At 46.9% G+C, this 21,676-nt stretch overlaps 2 protein-coding genes across 2 annotated transcripts in view; both read left to right on the top strand.

Annotated features, from left to right (window-relative positions):
• The window catches only part of TLL2 (tolloid like 2), a 97,202-nt gene extending 94,213 nt beyond the window's left edge, over positions 1–2,989 (top strand). The window contains exons 20-21 of the mRNA XM_059660937.1: positions 296–546; positions 2,078–2,989. Of these exons, the coding sequence (XP_059516920.1) occupies positions 296–546; positions 2,078–2,212 (386 nt within the window). The 3' untranslated portion in view covers positions 2,213–2,989. The remainder of the gene's footprint in view (positions 1–295; positions 547–2,077) is intronic.
• A 6,561-nt stretch (positions 2,990–9,550) lies between these two features.
• Positions 9,551–20,457, top strand: OPALIN (oligodendrocytic myelin paranodal and inner loop protein). Its single transcript, XM_059661977.1, has 5 exons — positions 9,551–9,775; positions 12,382–12,417; positions 17,247–17,399; positions 18,813–18,869; positions 20,022–20,457. The coding sequence occupies exons 1-5, from the start codon at positions 9,551–9,553 to the stop codon at positions 20,196–20,198; spliced, it is 648 nt and encodes a 215-aa protein (XP_059517960.1). The 3' UTR covers positions 20,199–20,457.
• Positions 20,458–21,676: the final 1,219 nt, after the last annotated feature.

Genomic DNA, 21,676 nt, shown 5'->3' with positions numbered 1-21,676 from the left:
TTCCCAGAGGCCTTACATGGCTCAGGCTGGGGACATAGGACCTGGCTGTGGGGCCCAATTTGGATCCCGCAATGAGCCCTACACTCAGAGTCACAGGCCTCTGTTTACTCCTCTGTAAAATGGGATGATGACACTTGTTTGGCCTCTCCCACAGGGCACGCACAGGCTTTGCAGACAAAACTGGCCTGGAATGAGGGTGTGTGCAGAGGGAAGTCCCAGACTGGGAAGTGGGGAGTGGGGGTGGCAAGTGGGTTCTCTGTGCCGAGGGGGTATCGTGGTTCTCTCTTCGCTCCAGAGTGTGGGGGCAGGCTGAAGGCCGAAGTGCAGACCAAAGAGCTCTATTCTCATGCCCAGTTTGGGGACAACAACTACCCAAGTCAGGCCCGCTGTGACTGGGTGATTGTGGCGGAGGACGGCTACGGCGTGGAGCTGATATTCCGGACCTTTGAGGTCGAGGAGGAGGCGGACTGTGGCTATGACTACATGGAGGCCTACGACGGCTATGACAGCACGGCGCCCAGGCTCGGCCGCTTCTGTGGCTCTGGGGTGAGTCCCGGTTCGCTGGGCCCAGGGGACAGAGCATGGTGATAAAGAGCGTGAGTAGTGGAGTCAGACACTCACTTATGAACACACCAGGAGGCCTGTTCTGCTGGGAAACAGTGGGAAATGGGAGAATAGTCAGAGAGGAGGGTGGGAGGGAGCCAGGGACCAATTCATACAGCCTTGGACTGAGGTCAGCTACTGAGGAGCATTTTCCATTTAAGACTGTGTCCTAATTTTGCAAAGCACCTACCCCCACCCCCATTTTTATTTGGCCTTAGGCTTTTTAAACTCTCGATTGTATTTTTGTATATTTACAGTTCTCTCCCCAAGCAAAACTAACTGCCTATGGAAATGACAAGTCGCCATCTTCGGTTATCATCAAGATCATCATCATTTTTCTCACTACCACCTCTTTCCTGGGCCACCTCCCCGGGGCAGGGCAGAGCCCTTTTGCTCACCACTTCCCCAGCACCTGACATAGGCCTGCCATATCGCTGGTGCTAGTGAAGGTGTGTGGACCAGCAGAACAGCGTCCTGGTCCCACTCCGGCTGTACCACGCTGGGCACTGCCCACACCAGGCCCTCAGCCCCCGGCCCTGAGGCTCATCACTCAAGCTTCTTTGCTATTGGCTGGACACGTAGCCAATCATTTTGGAGTCACTAGTGCTCCTCGTGCCAAGCAGAAGCTCAAATTGGCATTTATATGTCTGAATAATTCCCCTTCATCTTCCTGTGCCTCCCCAAAAGAAAGGACAGATGTGTGACGTAACCAATGCGTCTTCCATAGATAACATCTTTCAAAATGTGGGCCCACATGCAGAGGAAAACCTTGGGGCGTCCTGAGCAGTGAAATATGTGGGAAGTCCAGTGTGGTTCCACTAGTATCTGGCTGGTAGCAGCAGTCTATGTTCTTCCTTATACTTCCTTGTTAATTTTGTGTTCGTCCCTTGTCAAAACTTAATTACTTCAGGAGTAAGTCCACCTAAATATATTTTAAAAGCTGAAAAATTTTAGTATCACCTTTTAATCAAAGCAATCAATCACATCGTATCAATCAAATCAAATAAGTCAAATCAAATCAGATCAATCAAACCAATCACCATGGTGCCCCTAGCGCTGGGTGATTCATGGTACACACTTGACCACCAGAAAGACCGGGGTTTGGGTCCTGCCTGTCTGTGTGCACTTGAGTCTCAGTTTCCTCAGCATAAAATGGAGAGCGCACCTGCCTTGTAAAGTTTAGTAAAATTTACATGAGATAAGATCCGAGAGCGCTTAGACCAATGCCTGGCCCATCTATGCCCTTAATCGATTCTCTGCGAGCTGTGTCCAGGGTTGTCTGTGGAAAAGCAGGGCTGGGAGCTCCTTCCACAGGGAGCTGGTTTGGGTGCTCTTCAGAGTCTCTGGGGCCAGGGATACTAACGGCCCCATCAGCCATCCCATGTCTGGGTGAGGCCCTGGCTCATCCTTATTTTAAACTCCAACCACAGTCCTGTGGCTTAAAGTGCCCTGTTTTCCTTTCTCCTCCCCTCAGCCGTTGGAAGAAATCTACTCTGCAGGGGATTCTCTGATGATTCGCTTCCACACGGACGACACCATCAACAAGAAAGGCTTTCAGGCCCGGTACACCAGCACCAAGTTCCAGGACGCCCTGCACATGAAGAAATAATGTCGATGTTCTCGGAAGACAGTGACTGAGAAGGTTTTTTTTTTTAATAAAAATAGCACCTTGTGAATCTGCCCTGAAAAACAATGTACAGTATTTTTCTCAAACAAAACCTCAGAATCTAGCCTTGGGGGCGTGTAGTTGATGAAGTTTGGCCGACGAGGAAGAGATGTCCCTTTGGTTCCAGTTGCAGCATGATCAGTTACGGACTTTTAAAGATGAAGGTTTGAAGCCACTAATCACTCAAGCTATGCCTGTCATTACCCATGCTCCTTGTCCCTTCTCCTCTGGGGCAAAAGGCCAGCCCCCGGGGTGGTCACTCCTCCATTTCTGGGTGTGCTTCCGTAGGTGCCAGTAACCTGACCGTGTGCTGGAGACTCCGGCTGTCTTCTGTCTGCACTGGGCACTGAGGACGAGAGCTTGGCCGAGGCTGGTTTGTTACTCACAGCTTTGGGCAGAGACTCCTCCAGCGACAGGTTAACCGGGAAACCCAAGAATATGGACATCGGGACGGAAACAGGCATCACAGTGGGCAGCACACAGAGGGAGCTCGAGTATTGAGAGTCATTGTCACCAAGTTGGGAGACCTCAAGCCTCTCTTCTGTGTCATCAGCTCTCCCTGCCCCCTGGGTTTCCCCCTCATCCCTAAGTGCATCAGGGGGCTAAGGCATCTGCCGTGAATCCCAGCAGTACGCTGGCGTGTGAGGGTCCCCCGTTTGCTGAGAAGAAAACATCCTGGCTCGTTGCGATGCCCCTTTGCTCACTGGCTTTGAGAAGACCCCACCCTGCCCCGTGGGATGCCATGGGCTAGGACCTTTGCTCCTTCAGCTGCGGAGGCGCCCTCTGTGGTGGACCTTGACTCCTTGGCAACCAATGCAAACTGCATTTGCAAAGATGTGCAAAGACATCTTACGAGGGACCCGTTCAGGCCCCTCATGGGTGAACACTGTTGAAAACTGGTTAATTATATGTTACGTAAGAATCAACACCTTGTGGAACAAGTCAACCTGTGACTAACTTCCTGTAACTGATCAGGTGAAAGAGCGCATTGGTGATTTGGCTCAGACTAGTTGGTCTCCTCCAATCGCCAACTTGCAATCGGCATTCACCACACTTGGCACTTGTTCTAGAGAAGTGTAGAGGATGTTGTTTACACAATTTTAGAACCTCCAGGTAAACTTTAAACAGTGAGGTCGTTTTGAATGGCATTTCATTAAGGCGTCTATGGGCATTATGAGCTAAAAGCTGTGGTATGTGGCTTTAAAAGAGTATTTATGTTGGAATAATTTTAAATAATGTTTACATAGCTGTACGTCCTGTCTGGTTGGTACTGAACACCAGACGGAGCACCAGTGTTTTCAGTGAGAGCGTAGATAGCTCCCAAGCACACAGTTCCTTTGGGGGGAAAACAACATTATTTTAAACAAAGTTGTTGCAAAAGGTTAAAGGTTATATTTTTTAAAGATCAAAGTATGCCCCCAGAGGACTATGTCTAATTAAAATGATTGCTGGGAGTAAAAAAAAAAAAAAAAGAAAGAAAGAAACAAAGAAAAGAAAAAGAAAGAATAATACAAAGAAAGGTGGGAAAACGCATGGAAATATTTTTCCTTAAAACAGAAAAAAAATCAAAGTATTATTATGAATAATAATATATGTCTGTGTATATGTGTGTCTGTAAAGGATCAGCTGTCAGAGCCTTAATCCCTGCAGTGAGACAAATGCCAACCTGGGACCATAGCTTTACTGAGCAGGCCCTCCTGACCGGCCCCGCATCTGTGCGTTGTTTCCCTTTACCAAGCCCGCGCCCAGCCTACATTCTCATATCGTGATATATCGCAACCCCTGCCCAGGGGATCTTCGATGCAGCAAATGGAGCAGCTTGTCTTGTGGTTCAGGCCTCATCTGCCTGTGAGGGTGGATTCCATTTCTCTGATTTTTGTATCTTCTGGGTTTTATTTTGTCTCAGCTTATCTGTCCAAGTTAAAGCTGAAATCAGGATATCTAAGTGGCTATTAAGAGTCTTTCTCCAAGGACCTGAAAATTCTGTAGTTTCAATCTGTAGAAGTCTAAATAAGAGTAATGAATTCCCTGGAGAAGTGGGAGGGAGTCAGAATCAGGCAGCTCTGCCTCAGTATATGCGCCACTCCCCCGCCCCCTCCCCCCATGAGAAACAATATGACCCATTTTTATCTCTGTCGTATGAGTATTTTCAAAAACACAACTTTAACAATGATCAACCTGTGGCCAATTTGAAACAATGGGACGCTTGTGAGAAGCTTTGTTGGGCCTTCTGGGAGTGACGTATTCCCAGAAAAGACAAGCTCTGATTCAGCGGGGACTGGCCAGATCGCTCCCCTGGAAGCCCACATTCCTGGGATTGACACGCGAGGCGGGTTCTGCAAGTGTCCGCACGCTGGCTTCATGGAGAAAAGCCCGTTCAGCAGGAAGGCCCAGGCCCCTGCCTTGGTGCTTCCAGGTGCTCAGTGACCTTCCCACAGACATCCCCGGATGGACAGGAGGGAGCCGGGGGACGTTACTCTAGCCAGCTTCGTCCTTTAATCCATGCTGGGCCTCCGGGCTGCCACAGAGGCCAAGCCTGGCTTCAGTTCAGAGAATTAGCTTGACAACCTGATGAATATTTAGGGTCTGGGTCTTCAGCTTGGTCTGATTCTAGTGTCATCTGGCCTAGCAGAAGCTAGAACCTGGATCCCAGGGCAGGGTAAGGGTCTGGAACTTCTCCAAACAGAGAAAGCGAGGCTGTGCGTTGGTTCACTTTAACTTCATTTCTTCTAAAGGGACGTTTCCTATTACTCATGATAAATCATCTGTAAAATCTTGTTAACTGGCAAGTTTGCACTGGGATTTGCCATTGATCTGGTCCCTTTGATAAGTCTCAAGTGATTCGTGGTATTGCTACTGTTCAGTTTGTGAACAGATCTTTCCATGGCTCCAGCAGATGTCTTTCAAGTTTCCTTTGTAGACTGAACTTCTGAAAAATAATCCCAAATGCCTGAAAGGTTTCTTTAAAAAAAAAAAAAAAGAAAGAAAGAAAGAAACAAAAAACTGTTTAGAGTGTTATCTATAAATATATTGTATTTTTTATTTTGTGTAATTTTCCATTTCATGAAGTGTTGTCAGTTTCAAAGAGAAAGTGGAGGGGAGCAAACATATGGCCTAGAAATAATTGTTTTATTAAAGAATGTGGATGGATGGCTGTGTCCTGGGTGCATATTACCAGTTCAGACAGGACTGGCCCTCATGGTGATGGTTTTCCCCAATACCACAAGAATTTGGGGAGCATAGAAAAAGGGGGTCCTTCTCTATACCCTTCTGCTCTCTGGTGAGTACCCAGTGCCCAGCTCCAGAACAGAGCTCTCTTGGACCCAGACAGTCATGAGCAAAGCTAAAGGTGGCCTCCAAGTTGTCCTCTTTCCTGGAAATCTGACAATGTAGTGATTGTGGAGATGGTGCTCCCCAAGGGTGTAGATGTGGTGGACATCTTCCGTTTGTCCCTCGGCAACTCACTCTCTCTATTCGTCTCTACATGGTTTTGTGCCTGAGGACCACACCTGACATCTAAAACTGAAGCTCATGGCTCCTATAAGGTGGCCTTCTCTCTCTGGCTTCTGGCAGCCACTCCTTCCACTCGCTCCTCCAGGTCTAGGGGTGCTAATGACACTCTGCTGGCCTAACCTGGGGTATTGCATTATCTGTCCCCTACAGGGACCTTTATAAGTAGTCCTTTTAATAAGCCCCCCTCAAATACTTCAGATTGAGTATGTCACTAATTTCCTGTGGGGACCCTGACTGACACGGGGTCATTTATAACTCAAAGATAGAGACTATCTGATCGAGGACAGTCTTTTTAGGTTGACCAGATGAAGAGACTTTTAGGTCTTCTTGGGTCATATCGGGGAAGGATAATAGAGGCCATATCTTTTAAAACACTCAGAATTAATGCCAGACTATTTAACACATGCCACTGTTTTGTGCTATATGTAGTTTCAAGGTTTTATGATTTTACTGCTTTCTGTAGTCACCAGTACCTAAAGGATGAGCCAAAATGGCGCAAGGGCAGGACTACTTGATGTACCAGTCAGTGTAAGGTAGCTTATGCTGCAATAAAACAACCCCCAAATGTCAGGAGCTTTACATAAGGAATGCTTATTTCTTGTTCATGCTACATGTTCATTTCTGGTATCTGGCAGCTCTTCCATGTCATCATCAATCAGGTCTGGGCTGGGCTGGGCTGATGGACTAGTTGAGTTGCTGCCTGGAGCATTGCTGATTCCTATGTTAGAGGGAAAGAGAGTATGAAAATCACACACTGGTTCTTACATGCCTATGTGGGACATCTCACTTCGCCTCACATGTCATGTGGCTGCTCTTAACTTCAGGTGAAAAGCGAGGTGAACCAGAAAGATCTGATGGACCCCATCGATGACTCTCACCTGTGACACTCATCGATAGGGAAATGACCAGAACTCTGCTATTTGTTTTAACACTGTACTTAATCACTATTTCCTTACTGACATTTTCAACAAAGATTTTTAACAATTAGAATAAGGCCATCTATCAGGTAGAATGGACCGACTTTTTAAACCAACCAGTTATTGCCTGGCAAGCCATCAGTGTGATTGGGCTTATACAAATTTAAATGGTGGCAACGTATAAATGAGCAGAGAATCTCAGAGTTGGCAGTCCTAACCTCTCACCCACTAAGTGCATTCTTTCTGCAATTTCTCAGGAAATAATTCTCAGGACTAATGCTTCCAGAGAAGAAGCGCCGCCTTCACCCAGGCCCCCTCCTTTGGGTGATGGTGCCAAGTTCCTTTTGCAGAACCACCTCTTCTCGTCTTGGAGGGACCCCACTGGGCAGATTGTCAGCCAGGTGGCAGGTCCTCTTAGGTCACATGACTCAAGCCAGACCATAAGATCCTCTTCCTGGAATTAGAGTCTCCATCAAGAGGAAAAGGAGCTGAGGTATTTTAGAGCTTGTTTTTCGTGGGAGGATATTCCATGAGGGGACTGTCCAGGAGTTCCTGCTGCTGAAGCCTTGGGAACAGCCTACTCTGCTTCCCCGAACCCAGCTCCCTGCCCCTCTCTTCTTTCTGTGAGCTCCACTACACCCAACCAGTAAGTCCCCTTCTTAACGTAATCAGAGTCCGTTTTGATGCTTGTGACCTAGGCACCACAGACGAGAGAGGTCTTAGCAATTCTTCTAAAGGACTAACATGCCCTTTGGAGGGAGAGTTGGTGGTCAGTGGATACATAGCAAACAAAAAGAATCAAAAAGGACCTCACTGGCCTTGCCCATCCACAGAGGGGGCTGGAACCATGAGCTGGAGTTCCCTGGTCCAGTTGTCTGGTCCAGGTGTGATCCTACACCCATCAAACAAAGTTGGAAGCATGCTTTGTACCACTTGTGTAATGTAAGTAGTCCAGTCATTGTCACAGTATCCTCCCCATTTTATAGCTTGGGACTGAGTCTGGAAGGAGTCACTTCACTTGCCTAAGACCACACAGCTTCCAGAAGGGCAGCTAGGACTCTCAATACAGACTTCCCTGGACTGTGTCTCCATGATGCCCAGGCACTAATAGACTCGGTTTAGGGATCCTCTTGGGAACTGGAAACCCCATGAGGCAAAGAGCACATTGGTCTTGTTCAGGTCAGTATCTCACTGCCTGGACCCCACACCCTAAATCCATTTTTCCATTATCACCTGACTAAATGGTGCCTCCATCCCCTCTGTGAGTCAAGCCCCAAAGCCAGGAGTTGGCTTCATTCTGCTCTTTCCCTCACCTTCCCTCCCCTCCCCTGCCCCACATTCTCCGCCCCCCCCCCCGCCACCCCCCTACCCCCCCATCATCAAATCTCATTGCCAGTGCCTCCACAATGAGTCACTAACTCATTAACTGCTCTCCATTCCCACTGCCCCAACCCAGGGCAGCCACCATTGCCCTTTACTGGACTCTGCGGACCAGTGTCTGCATTAACACTCTTGTCCCCTGTAATCAGGCTCCACAGAGAGGCCAGACGATCTATGTTAACATCAATTAGCTCAGGCTCCCGTCCCACTGAAAACCCTGGCCAGGCTTCCCATTGCTCTACAGTGGTGGTTCTCAACCTCGGCTGCACATTAGAATCCCCTGGGAATCTTTTTAAAATCCTGATTTCTGGGCCTCATCCTCCGGAAATTCTGTTTCTTTGTTACTAATGTTGTGGCCTCACCCCATCACAAAGAAACAGAATTTCCGGAGGATGAGGCCCAGAAATCAGGATTTTAAAAAGATTCCCAGGGGATTCTAATGTGCAGCCGAGGTTGAGAACCAGTGCTCTACAGTATAAATCTTACCTGCCCTGCCGGCTCACGCCATAGGTCCCTAACTCCGTCTTTAACTCCTTCTGGGGTCACTCCCTGGTCTCTGTTGCTCCAGGTGCGCTGGACGCTGTCGTGTGTGTGAGGGTGCCAGATGCTTCAGCCCCAGGGTTTTGCCCTTGCTGTCCCCTCTGCCTGGGACCCTCTTCTCTTTCACATGCAACTTACATGTCATCTCAGCGGCCTCTGGGCCACTCTGCTCGCTGTTCCCGCCCACCCCAGCTGCCCCTCCACAGTGATTCCTGCCCTCGCTGGAATGTACATTCCCTACGAGCTGCGGCCTCCTTTGTCTTTTCCACCAGTTCTGAGAGCAGTGCCCAGATAATACTCAACAGGTAGAAGGTGCAAAAAAATTTGTTAAATAAATTAAGAAACTCACTTATTTAAATCGTCAAATGTATTGGTGTTAATTCCGTTGTTTTGTTGGCATGGCACTCCAACCCCGTCACTATTTTAAAGAAGCAAACTCCTAACAGAGAACTCAGAAGAAATAAAAAGCCGCCCGTGCCAACAGCCCCCTCCAGCTCTAGGAGCGCCCCCATTCGAGGTGTGCGAACAGACAGGGGTGAGGCTGACCTCCACCAGGCAGGTGTGTGTTCGCTGGGGCAGCCACAGTCCTGCCTCACGTACAGAGCAGGTCCCAGCCCCCATCTCCCAGGCATCCTCCACGGCGATGCTGGTGCTGTGCTGACTCCGTCCTCGCTGGGATGCCGATGGCTAGCAGCTGGGCCCGCCTCGGCTTGTGGGACCCATTGTTTCTAAAGAGTTTCCAGCTGCAGGGGCCTCTGAGCTCTCGGGCCAGCTGTGGGTTCTTTGCTGAGTTGGAAGTGTAACGGAGGAAGGGGCCTGAAAAGTAAGAAGGACAAGAAATACAGGCAAAGAGGGTGGAACGGGAGTCCGAGATGATTGATGTTGACAAAGATCACCTGGCCTCTCTGTGGAGCCTGGATACGCAGTGGCTATGGGCCCGGAGACCACCTTCCTTGAGGGATGGGCCGAGGACTCGGCTACTCCCCTGACCATAAATGGCTTGGCCAGCGCTCTCTTGGAGCCACCTCTAGCCCTGTCACCCTTGCTCTCCCAGTTGGATGTCCCTGCAAATGCAAGACACAAGCCAAGAACTCCAGAGAGAAAGGAGCCTGCGGAGGACAGTGTTTGGAGAAGGTTCTTGGGAGCTGTCGGAATGGTAAGTGACAGCTAGCGTCTTTCTCTCAGCCTAACCTTCATTCTCTCTGAATACAAACAATTGCCAGGCCTTTAAAACTCACCTCTCTAATTCTAATAGAATTGCTTCTGTGGTACAATGAAGTCAAGGGGCTTGGTTTGAAATTACTCTTCTATGTGCAAAATACTAATTATTTTTGTAAAGTTCTCATCAAATATTTGCCGGATTCATCTTTTATTTAAATATTAAGGTTATGTTTATGACACCTCACATACGGCAAGGGTACAAAGTAGATGTTTCAGCTAAATTCACTTCCCAGGTGAAGCAATGGGTCTGATCAATGCCTTTACCCTTTATTGTTCAGTCAGCAATATAGATATTCCTACGTTGCATCAGAAACTTTCCACCTTTTTTATTGACTTGTGATACATATTTGGTTGTGACTCAGATGAGGTTTACTAAGTTAAAAGGGAAAACAGAAGAGGCTTCTGTGATTCTCTATTAAAGAGATAATTGAAAGGAGTGGAATTTGGGCTTTGGTGTTAAGAGGATCTACAATCCAACCCAGCCCCTACCACTTACCCGCTGGTGACACTCAGGAACCTATTTTGGTCTCAGCTCTCACCCGTGATGTAGGGATGAGAGCAGGCTCTTCACGGGGAGGTGGTGAGCGCAGCATCTGACACTCAGCACACCCTCAATAACAGGGAGTAATTATCCGACTCTCTCTACTTTCCCTCACCAACAGCAAACTTACTAGAACAAGTGCCACTCGGCCTCTGAGATCCTAAAGAGCCTTCAGAACCATCATGTAGACATCATAATGTGCTTAGACTTACAATAAGCGTGTGTTAGCAACAAAGGTATTAGACCAAATTCGAGTACTTTGAATATTGCTGATGTAGGTATGCGATTCCATCCAACAAGAACTTCCCAAGTGCTTGCCCTGTGCCTTGCTGTGTGCCGGCCCATGAAGAGTATGGCACCTCGTAGACCCTCACACACCTACGTGCTTTACAGTTTGGGTGGAGCCGCCCCCAGTGTCATTTCCTGTGGACTTATCCTGTAAGGTGGGCAGGGCACCTTGATCGTGTCCCCATTTTGAGGATGGAAAACCTGAGCCTGGGGGATCTGTGTGAGGAAATGCAGACCAGAGAGTCTGAATCGCTTTTCCAAGGCCACACAGCTTCTAAGTGGCTGAGTCTGGACTCGGATCCAGAGGAGGGTTGCCTCACCCCACCAGCTGCCTCTTTAAAGAACACTGCGTCAGATTCTTCTCCACCCAACTTTACGTGATGTTTTTCTCTCCGTGAGAGCACTGTAGTGTGTTTCTACAAAACATAGACGTCTTTCTGAAATTGGCCAAAGCCTTCGTCATCCAAATATTGATACACAGCACATGCAATGGCTCACTTGTTGCTGCTCCTCCCGTCTGCTGTCCACCCAAAGGAAGCTTTGTCTCGGGCCTGCTGACGTCAGTGCCCAGTACTCACCGATGAGATAAGGCTCTGGGCAGCTGTGTTCCGAGCAGGGCCCAGCAAGTGTCCGTGCAGCATCCGTGGGCTTGGCTGGTTAGGTCCCTTGAGGAAGAAGACTCTGACCTGCGGTGGCCCAGATGACCTTCTTGCTCTAATGTCCTAGAATAATGTCTATCTTGGTCTCGGTAAAGAGTAGCCTGGAAGGACTGGCATTGATGAGCCAAACGATGGTGACAGAAGATGAAGAGGAGAGGAGGAAGGGCCAGTGGGGCCCTTGGCAGGGCCTGACCCAGATAACTGGACACCTGGCAGGTGAACAATTTGGTGCCCCATTGAGCCCATGAACTTTACACATTGACTCCAGCCCAGCCGGCGTGGCTCAGTGGTTGAGCATTGACCTATGAACCAGGAGGTCACAGTTCGATTCCTGGGCAGGGCACATGCCCAAGTTGTGGGCTTGATTCCCAGTGGGGGGCATACAGGAGGCAGCCGATCAATGATTCTCTCTCATCATTAATGTTTCTATCTCTCTCTCCCTCTCTAAAATTAATAAACATATATTTAAAAAACAAAACCATTGACTCCATATTAGGGGGAGAGGGTCATCTGGGTGCTGAGTGAGGGAGGGGAGAGAAGGGTTAGCTTCTCCTCTGTGGTCCTGACCCGCTCAGCCCCAGCCCTGGACTCATCAAACACAGAGCCTTGTCCTTCTCAGGCTCTGACCTGGGGAGCAGGTGTTCTGGTCGGAGCCGCCCCGGGAGGTCTTACTTCCTAACCCAAGCAGCAAGTGCCAAGTGTTTCTAAATGCTCACAGTCCCTCCCTGAAAACAATTCTGGGTTGAGGAGGACCACTTTCAGCACTTAGCTGAATTTCTAGTAATGTTTTTACTGGCCTCCTGGGTTGGGGTCCCCCAGGCAATAGTCCTGCAGGCTGGCCCCGTGGTCTGGCCCTGGCTGAGGGCTGACTTGATGCTCAGGCTCCCCTGCTCCCCTGCCCTCTTCGTGGGCTGAGACTGGGAGAGGACACGAGCCAACTGACACTATTGGACGAGTATGTGCTCTTAGAATCGCAGGGTCAGTGACTGGTGGAGAGGTCGGGGGCCTGGCTGGCCATTCGTGAGAGCTTTAGTGTTTCCTTCTCTTTTGCAGAGTTTTTCGCTGAACTTCACGCTGCCGGCCAACACGGTAAGTCCAGCAGCCCCATGCACCGGGCGCCACCGCAGACCCTCCCCAGGCCTCCAGAGCACCAGCGCGTACACCTCACCTGCAGGCACTTGGCTCTTCAAAGGCCCGATCAGGAGCTGGGGGCTGCTGACATTTTTTCAAGGCTGAACATTGTAAATACACCGTTTGAAAAGAAAACACATCCAGGGTTGTTTTCTGGCCAGTAGTGCTGCTGTGGTGGAGCTAGGCGTTTTCCTGGCCCGGTTTTCTAGTGGGTTTCTCTGTGCCAAATGTTTCCGGTTAAGTCGTGTGGTTATTCGAAGAGAATAAACTGGATCTACCTCATGAGCGGACACCTGAGTCAGGGTTCAAGTCTCCTGTAACATGAGGGCCCGGTCCTGGAGAGCAGCGGGAAGGTAGGGCCTTGTCACTCACTGCCGGCCTCCGGGGGCCCCTGCTGGCTGCCCTGGGCATCTGCCCAGGCTCCCTTGGCACCTGCTGCACCCTCCTGGTGGCACCCTGCCTTCTGAGCCTCCCTGACTTGCTGGGCTCCCTGCTTCAGTCTCTGCCTGTTGTCAGCAGACAAATGCCCCTCCCTCTCCTGAGCTGTCAAAGCCTGTTAAGATGGTCCCGGCTGGAACTCCCCCCCCCCCCCCCCCCCCCGAGCTGCTTAGGCTCAGCAGGTCTGTAGCGACCCCAGGTTTTGTCTTATCCTGGCGTGGCCATCCTGTGAAGGTACCCTGTGAAGGTAACTCAGAGGAGCAAGACACTGGATCTCCCCTTTTCATGAGCTATTTCAGGTGATAGTCTTACCTGAAATGGGGGAAATGCGGGGGAAAGCAGAGAGGTGAGTGGGCGAGGAGAGGTCCTTGTGAGGCTGGTCATCACCTTCTGGAGTGCCTTCTTGGTTAACAGCCATTTCTCTGGGAACTGTCCCCTCTCCCTTTGAACCTGTGTAGGGTGGCCCGCCATCCTGATCTGCCTGGGACCATCTGTTTTTAACGCCAACTGTGCTGCAACCTAGGCAACCTTCCTGGAAAACCAGGACGGTCGGTCACCCACCCTCGCAGTTAGGTCTTTAGCATATGACCCCTCCCTTTGGTGCAGCTGAGTGCCAGTGCCCTGGGAAGGGGCAGGGGTGGATTCCTGGCTCCTCAGAGCCTCTGCAGGGAGTTGGGAACACGGCCACAGAGGCAAGTGGTCCCTGTTGGGCCATACTGAACTGTCAAGTGCAAAAATGGAGTTGGGGTGCAGCACTGGGTCAGGGAAGGCAGTGTAACACAGCAGTTAAGAGCTTGGCTCAGGGCCAGACCATGCAGAAAAACTCATCTTCAGTGAGAAGAAGGAAGCAGATAAAGAAGAGCCCATGTGAAAGGCTATGTGTCCAGGAAAGATGGAAAGGTCCCAGGAGGAATAGCTTTGGTCCCGACAAACTTCCAGACCCCAGCTCCGGTCCCTGGAGGAGCCAGACTCCCGCTGCTGTGGGGCTCCACGAAGCACCCCTAAATCCTTTGGGGAGTCTAAGCCAGCCAAAGTGAATTTCTGTAACCTGAAAATAGAACATCTTACCTGAAGTTATATTCAACTCTTACCACAACCCAGAGAAATAAAACACTTTAGGCAAATGCAGTATTCAGGTAAGATGGGGGAGGGGGAGATTGTGTTCAGGTAACACTGCAACCATTTAGGTACAAATGGCAACGCCTCCTTATCACATGGCTCCTTCGGTAGGAAGTCTTCGGGCTCGAGCCCTAGGCATGGAATTCAATCGCCCAAGTTCAGGTTAGATTTTCGAGGATCCGTGGAACCTTAGACAAAATCCCATAACGCCTCTGAGATCTAGTTCATTTTTTGTGTGAAATAGAGACAAAAATTGTGAAAGCCTCAATCCCAGAGACAACAAGCTATTAATGAGGTTGATGAGAATATTAAGTAAATAACAGGTCTGACTAGGGCTTTGCTGAGTTTCAAAGAATGACAAAGGCTTATTCTCCTGGTGCTCATTACACCCCTGGAGGTAGGTACTAACATCCTATTTGAAAGATAAAGAAATCTGACCCCTTAGCCTGTGAGTGGAGACATTGCCATTCCCCTCCAGGTAGAGAGCCCAGGACCTGACTCTTAACTCCACGCTGGACCACGCAGCACAGTTGACAGCGGCTGGTTGCTCATGTAGATCTGGTTCCCTAGAGTTATTGATCCATGTAAGACTATCACCTGAAATAGCTCATAAAAAGGAGATCCAGTGTCTCTCCTTCAGTGGAGATGTGAACCGGAAACACGCAAAGTATTGATCAAGTGTGGCATTACCCCAGAAACATGGACAGGTCACAATTTCAGATCCCCCACAGCCACTTGCTTCACTGCATGTTTGAAAACAATAAGGTGTCCTTCACCAGCTTCCACCAATCTTTACCTTTTCCCTCTGGCAGTGGGGACAGGAAACCCAAAGCGTAGTGTGGGGACTAGGGACTAGTCCGGCGAAAGCCTTTTTGAGTTGTCAAGGGTGTCATGGCAAATTCCTGGGGGTACATAAGAGAGACTTCTCCCGAGTTTCTGAATTCTGTCTCCTTGTAGAAGTATCTCATTTGTTCTACCTGGAAAGCAGTCAAATAAGGTTCTGTTTGGCAGTCATTGTTTCTATTGTTTTAATAGAATGTTTAGCAAAGGGGTGAATTTTAGGCATGATAGCTTCACATTTGACAGACAGACTGTTTTGTATAATATTCATTCCACAGAGAATAGTCATTTGTTTTCTTAAGATAGATGTTCTTTTTCCACACAGACTTCCTCTCCAGTTGTTACAGGAGGGAAAGAAGTGGTAAGTATGCCACTTAAATTTGGGAGCCTTGGTTTGGTCATTTTTAAAACGGGGGTAATGATGCCGTACCCAGCGTGTGCATTTCTTTGGAGGGGTCGATGAATTTGATATGTGAGCTGTTACCAAGCACGGACTCTGGCTCAATGATTATTCTTATGACCAACTCAGCTCAGAAGTGAGGGAGAGGATGCAAATCACAGATGGATTTCACAATGTGTTGAGCAAAAGAAGCTAGATACAAAAGAGTAGGAAGGCTCTGGAAGAATGCTTTGTTCAACACTGTTTCATTATAGCATTGGCGAGATGCCGTAGGAACGGAACTCTTGTTTCTATTAATCAGTCCATGGCAAAACTGGTGTCATTTATTGTTTTTTTCACCAGGAATCTATGGATGTTAAAGTGAGGACTTATTGTACATACTGTCTATATCAGCGATGGCGAACCTTTTGAGCTCGGCGTGTCAGCATTTTGAAAAACCCTAACTTAACTCTGGTGCCATGTCACATATAGAAATTTTTTGATATTTGCAACCACAGTAAAACAAAGACTTATATTTTTGATATTTATTTTATATATTTAAATGCCATTTAACAAAGAAAAATCAACCAAAAATATGAGTTCGCGTGTCACCTCTGACATGTGTGTCTAGGTTCGCCATCACTGGTCTATATGCATCTACATGGTACTGAAAAACAGCCAAATCTATGGTGATAGATTTCAGGATAGTCTTACTAGGGGGGGCTTCTGGGTGCTGGCAATGTTCTGTTTCTTCATCTGGGTGCTGGGTTCCTTATGTGAAAAGTCATCAATCTATATATTTATGATTGATATACTTTTCTGAATTTATGTTATATGTGAGAATCACACATTTATACAGATTCTGCAGATCATCTTTTTTTTTAAAACATATTTTATTTATTTTTTACAGAGAGGAAGGGAGAGAGACAGAGAGCCAGAAACATCGATGAGAGAGAAACATCGATCAGCTGCCTCCTGCACACCTCCCACTGGGGATGTGCCCGCAACCAAGGTACATGCCCTTGACTGGAATCAAACCTGGGACCTTTCAGTCCATAGGCCGACGGTCTATCCACTGAGCCAAACCAGTCAGGGCTGCAGATTATCTTTTAAAAATATTTTTTTATTGATTTTTAGAGAGGAAGGGTGAGGTAGATAGAAACATTAATGATGAGAGAGAATCATTGATCAACTGCCTCCTGCACATCCCCTACTAGGGATCGAGCCCAAATCCCAGGCATGTGTCCTTGACCAGAATCGAATCTGGGACCCTTTAGTCTGCAGACTGATGCTCTATCCACTGAGCCAAACCAGCTAGGGCTGAAGATTATCTTTGATAATTCCAGAAAATCTGTGAATCTGAAAATTTATGTGGCTATTTCCACTCAGATCAAAACAAAGTGGGAATTTGAACATTAATTGGTTAATGCATTTAGTGTAAACAAAATTTTAAAAATTCACATCAAAATGGTGTGGGATATAATAAAACCTTTCACTTTTTGCCAAACCGATAGATAAAAATGGTACCTAATTGTTGCTTTGAATCATATCTCAGTTGATGAAACATTTGTATTTCTGTTTCTAAGAATGTCCTGTTCATATTCTTTGTCACTTTTCTACTGGATTATCACCTTTTTCTAATTGACTTAAACTATGTAAATTAAATCCTATGAAAATGAGCCATTTGCCATGTACTGAACATTGCAAACATTTTTTACAATATTTCATTATCTGTTTGATTTTGTATAACACTTAGGGTCCCTGAAGGCTTTTTACTTATTATTATTATTTTAAAATATGTTTTTATTGATGAGAGAGAGAGAGAGAGAAGCATTGATAAGCTGCCTCCTGCACGCCCCCTACTGGGGATTGAGCCCATAAGCCAGGCATGTGCCCTGATAGAGAATTGAACCAGCAACCTCTTGGCACATGGGATGGTGCTCAACCAACTGAGCCACATCAGCCAGGACTCTTACTTTTAATTGATTGAACTTTTCCTTTATTCTTGGAGAATCTGACTCTGCTTTTCTCTCTGTGTCAGGACTGTGGGCCTTCCATTGGATTAGCCGCAGGCATCCCGTCTCTGGTGGTCACAGCCCTGCTGGTAGCTTTACTGTTTACTCTCATTCACCGAAGAAGAAGCAGCGGCAGGGAGTCCACTGAGGTGATTAGCAGCGTCCTGGGGTCTGGAGGTGTTGGCAGGAATCAGTATCTGAGTGAACTGGCTTTTGGGCAAACAGGACTATGGACATTCCTGCATCTCGATTTCTCAGACTCATGAGCTGGCTTGTCATACAACCTCAGCTCTCGTGAGGAAATCCGTGGCCACAAAGTTGGTATTTGGGGTGGCAAAAAGTAGCAGTGAAGAGGGACTTCGTTGTCATGGTAACATGTCTGTATAGTGGATGTGTTTTTTAAAGTCAAGAAATAGAAGGGCACAAACTTCACTAAAAAGGAGATAATCTTAGGAAAGATAGAGGAGAAACAGGCGCTGAGGTGTCACTGGCAGGTGTATGTCCAGAGTAGGCGGCTCTGTTGTCTTTGCCCCTTTTCACATCTGAACACACTTCAGTCACAAGGGAATCTACCGGCCCTGCCCCTTCCGAATGCCAGGGTGCTCTGGGCACCACGCTCAGAATGCAAAGGCCACCTCGCCGATATCCAGCGAGGTTCCAGGTTGTCCACAACCGTGTCGTGTGGACTCTGGGTTCCAGTTCCATCCTCTGTGAACATTCCTGGTGTTCTCACCGAGGCCAGCATTCACAGGGAGGTGGAAAACTAAGGCTCCAACCCTGGCTCTGCCACTTGATCACTTACGTGACCCTGGACTAGTGACTTAACCTCTTCTGTGCCTTGTTTCATTCAACTTAAGAGGAGTCATAACAACCACCCTACCTATTTTCAGAGGCTGGCAAATTTGCAAGGACCAAATGAGATCACGGATGTAAAGATGTGTTGGCAAGCTGTAAACTTCAACCATTCAGAAGTATTGTGCTTGCTGGTGGTATTAATTAAGTGGTAGTTTCTCAACCTTCAGTGCATTTTAAAATCATCGAGGAGGCTATAAAAATACCAGTCGCCAAGGCCAGTTAAATCAGTATCATGGGATAATAGAGTTGTGGCACTGGTCTTTAAAAAACATAACTTTTTAAAATTTATGGATATGGTTAAACATATACTGAAGTAGAGAGAATCATATGATGAACCTAATTATCAATTCCTGGCAAATTATATTTCATCTTTTCTCCCACCCACTTTTCCACACTGTCAACCCTGGATTATTTTTGAAGTAACTCACAATGGAATTTCTTACTTGTGTTTTGGAAGGGGAGAGTTATTACCTATTTGCTTATTTTGTTTTCAAAGTTCTCTGGTGATTGTAATGTGCACCTAAGTTTAGGTACCACAATCAAGGTCATGGGCAAATGGTGTGACTCTTTCTTCCCTTCCCTTCCCTTCCCTTCCCTTCCCTTCCCTTCTCTTCCATTCCCTTTTCCTTCCTTCCTTCCTTCCTTCCTTCCTTCCTTCCTTCCTTCCTTCCTTCCTTCCTTCCTTCCTTCCTTCCTTTCCGATTTAGGAAAGTGAGAGGCCATATGAAATTTCAGAAATTGATGACAATCCCAAGATAGCTGAGGTAAGAACTCTTGGTTGTAATCACTGTATATCATCATACAGTAAACAAACCTGGTGAAGCAAGGGTTTTAAAGCCTTTTGCATCACAGGAGAAGTACAGTTATGAGCACTTGTGGAAAAGAGACCACCAAATGAAACTCAAACACAGAGGAGCTTCTCCGTAATTCTATTGGCTGGACAGAAATTCAAGGTTGAGTTAATATTAGAAAATCAATGTAATATAATGTATTTTACTGACAAATTAAAAGAGAAAAATCATGTGACCACCTCAATAGGAAAAGAAACTACAAAATTTTAACAGCCATTTGTGATGTGGAAACTAGCAAACTAAAAATAGAATAGGAATGTTCTTAAATGGAATGGAGATATCTTTTTAAAAAATTACATCAAACATTATACATAAGGGTAAATTGTTAATGAATTCTTTCTTTTCAAGGTCAGAAACAAACCAAGGATGCCCATTATTACCACTTCTATTCAATTTTGTATGGTCCTAGTCAATGCAGTAGAATATGAAAAGGAAGTAGGACATATAAGACTCAAAGAGAAGAAACAAAACTTACATTATTTTCAGATGATATGATTACCTACAGATAAATTGTTAGAATTATCAAAATTCTAACAAGTTTACTGGATACAAAAGTAATTTTCATTTCTAAAAATCAATAACAATATAAAAAATAAAAATTTTTAAATACCATTTTGTAGTGGCAATAAAATATACATAGAATGGTGAGGAATATAACCCTTTTAAGAAGAAATAGAAAGCTTTAGTAAAAGATATTATATAAAACCTAAATAATGGGAATTATATACCATGCTCATGGATAGGGAAGCTCTACAGCACAAAGATGTCAAACAACCTAGAATTGGTCTACATAATAAATGTAACTCCAACGTAAATCCCAACAGATTTTTTTTCATGGAACTTAATAAGGCACTTCTAAAATCTAAATGGGAGAAGGCAGAAAAAAGGTTTAAAAAGTAACAATGGACACATGAAATAGAAAACAAATAGCAAACTATTGTTTTAGATGGTTTGTCTGAAGTTTGGTTCTTGTAGGTGGGAGGGTACGTCTGGTTGTGGTTACTCCAACTTGGCCAGTAGCAGAAGTCTCTGCTGTATTTTTAAAAACCTGTTTGTCTTCTCAAGAATCCTAGGAGACCACCCACACGTGAGAAGAATATGATGGGAGCAGAGGAAGCACACATATATGTGAAGACTGTGTCAGGAAGCGAGGAGATCATGCCGGACACTTATCGTCCTACTGTGGAGGTGGAGAGAAGGAGGGGACTGTGGTGGCTTGTGCCCAGACTGAGCCTGGAATGATGTAGCTCAGAGAGCAGAACTGGAGCTGGAAACCGGGGGATCTGAGCGCGGAGTGAGGAGAGATGCGAAGCTGCTTCATAACCAATCCAAACTTCATTGACAGATCTGGAAAACTTTTGGATTGGCTTGTTTCTTTGAGGACAGATCTGACAAGGTTCATTCCAGCTCTCAGATCTTGTGGTTTAAGAAGCAGCGAACCACCAAGTGAGATCACTGTGCATCCAGAAGGAGCCCTTGGGTCCTGTTCCTGACCCCAGCAGGAATTTTCTCTCCCTCTCTCTCTCTCTCTCTGTGTGATTTTAGAAAAGGGGCTTGATTTCTGAGTGTCTTGCCTCCTCACCTTTTTTTACATCCCATTTCTCAAAAAATCATTATACCTGGCTTCTATGGGAGGGTTCGTCAAGGCCAGCAGGATATAAAAATGAAGCTCAGAGGGGGTAATGAAGGAAAACAGATCCTATTTCTGAATATCTCAGGGTAGAAATCAGATGGAGCCACACATGCCTTGGCTACAGAGGCAGCATATGGTTGGACCATTCATTATTCCCACTGTGTCTGTGATCAGACATATTTAAGGAAGACAAATTGCAATGGGCTGCGTGTGCATGTGTGTGTGTACGGTAAATAATGTTTTAAATGATTATTAGAAATGAGGCTATATCCATTTTGTGGGAGTAGAGAGAAAAGCCCAAGTCCTTGGACTATCATGGGGAAAAGCTCACGGTCAAGAAGAGAGATCCAGAGAATTCAGTACATGAACACCGGGCCAAAGCGGTGGGCTGAGTAGCAATGTGGCTGCGTGTGAGGGAAGGCTGTGCAGTGTCAGCGGGCTCAGGCTAGGCCTTCACCATCGCTTCTGTGAGGAGGCTTCCGGGAATCCTGTCTCTTCTCTTCTTCAAATAACAAAGGACGGATTCTACACACTCAGTCACTGCCACATGCCAACTGTGCTTTGCAAGGCCCCTTGTGAAATTCAGTTTTACTCTATATCCCCTGGGTGCAGTCACTTTGGCCATTTTGTCTATAATATGAGGTCTGACATATTCTGGACCATTTATTTTAATTCCACTTACAATCTATTGCTTAGAATCTTTCGTTCAAATTGTTTCTACTAAACTAGCAAGGTTCAATGTTTCTATCATTTTTTTTTCTGCTACAATGCACAAAAACTTATCCTATATAATAAAAGGCTAATATGCAAATTGTCCCCTCAGGCGGGAGTTGGACCAACTGGGAGTTTGACCTGGGGGTGGGGCCAGCTGGCCAACCACCCGCAGCCCCTCCCCTTGGCCAGCCCTGCCCCCAATCGCCCCCCCATCCCGATTAGGGGGTGTTCCTCCCGTCGGCTGGCCCAACCTGATTGGCCCTGATCAGGGCAGTCCAGCCAGACCCCACCCATGCATGAATTCATGCACCGGGCCTCTAGTTGTGGAATAAAGTGAAACAGTCCTTCTTATGGACCTGTGACACATCTGCAG

This window comes from Myotis daubentonii, chromosome 13 (assembly GCF_963259705.1).
Source record: "Myotis daubentonii chromosome 13, mMyoDau2.1, whole genome shotgun sequence".
NCBI lineage: Eukaryota > Metazoa > Chordata > Mammalia > Chiroptera > Vespertilionidae > Myotis > Myotis daubentonii.
The sequence above is the reverse complement of the archived record's forward strand: the minus strand, read 5'-3'. Positions and strand labels throughout refer to the sequence as shown.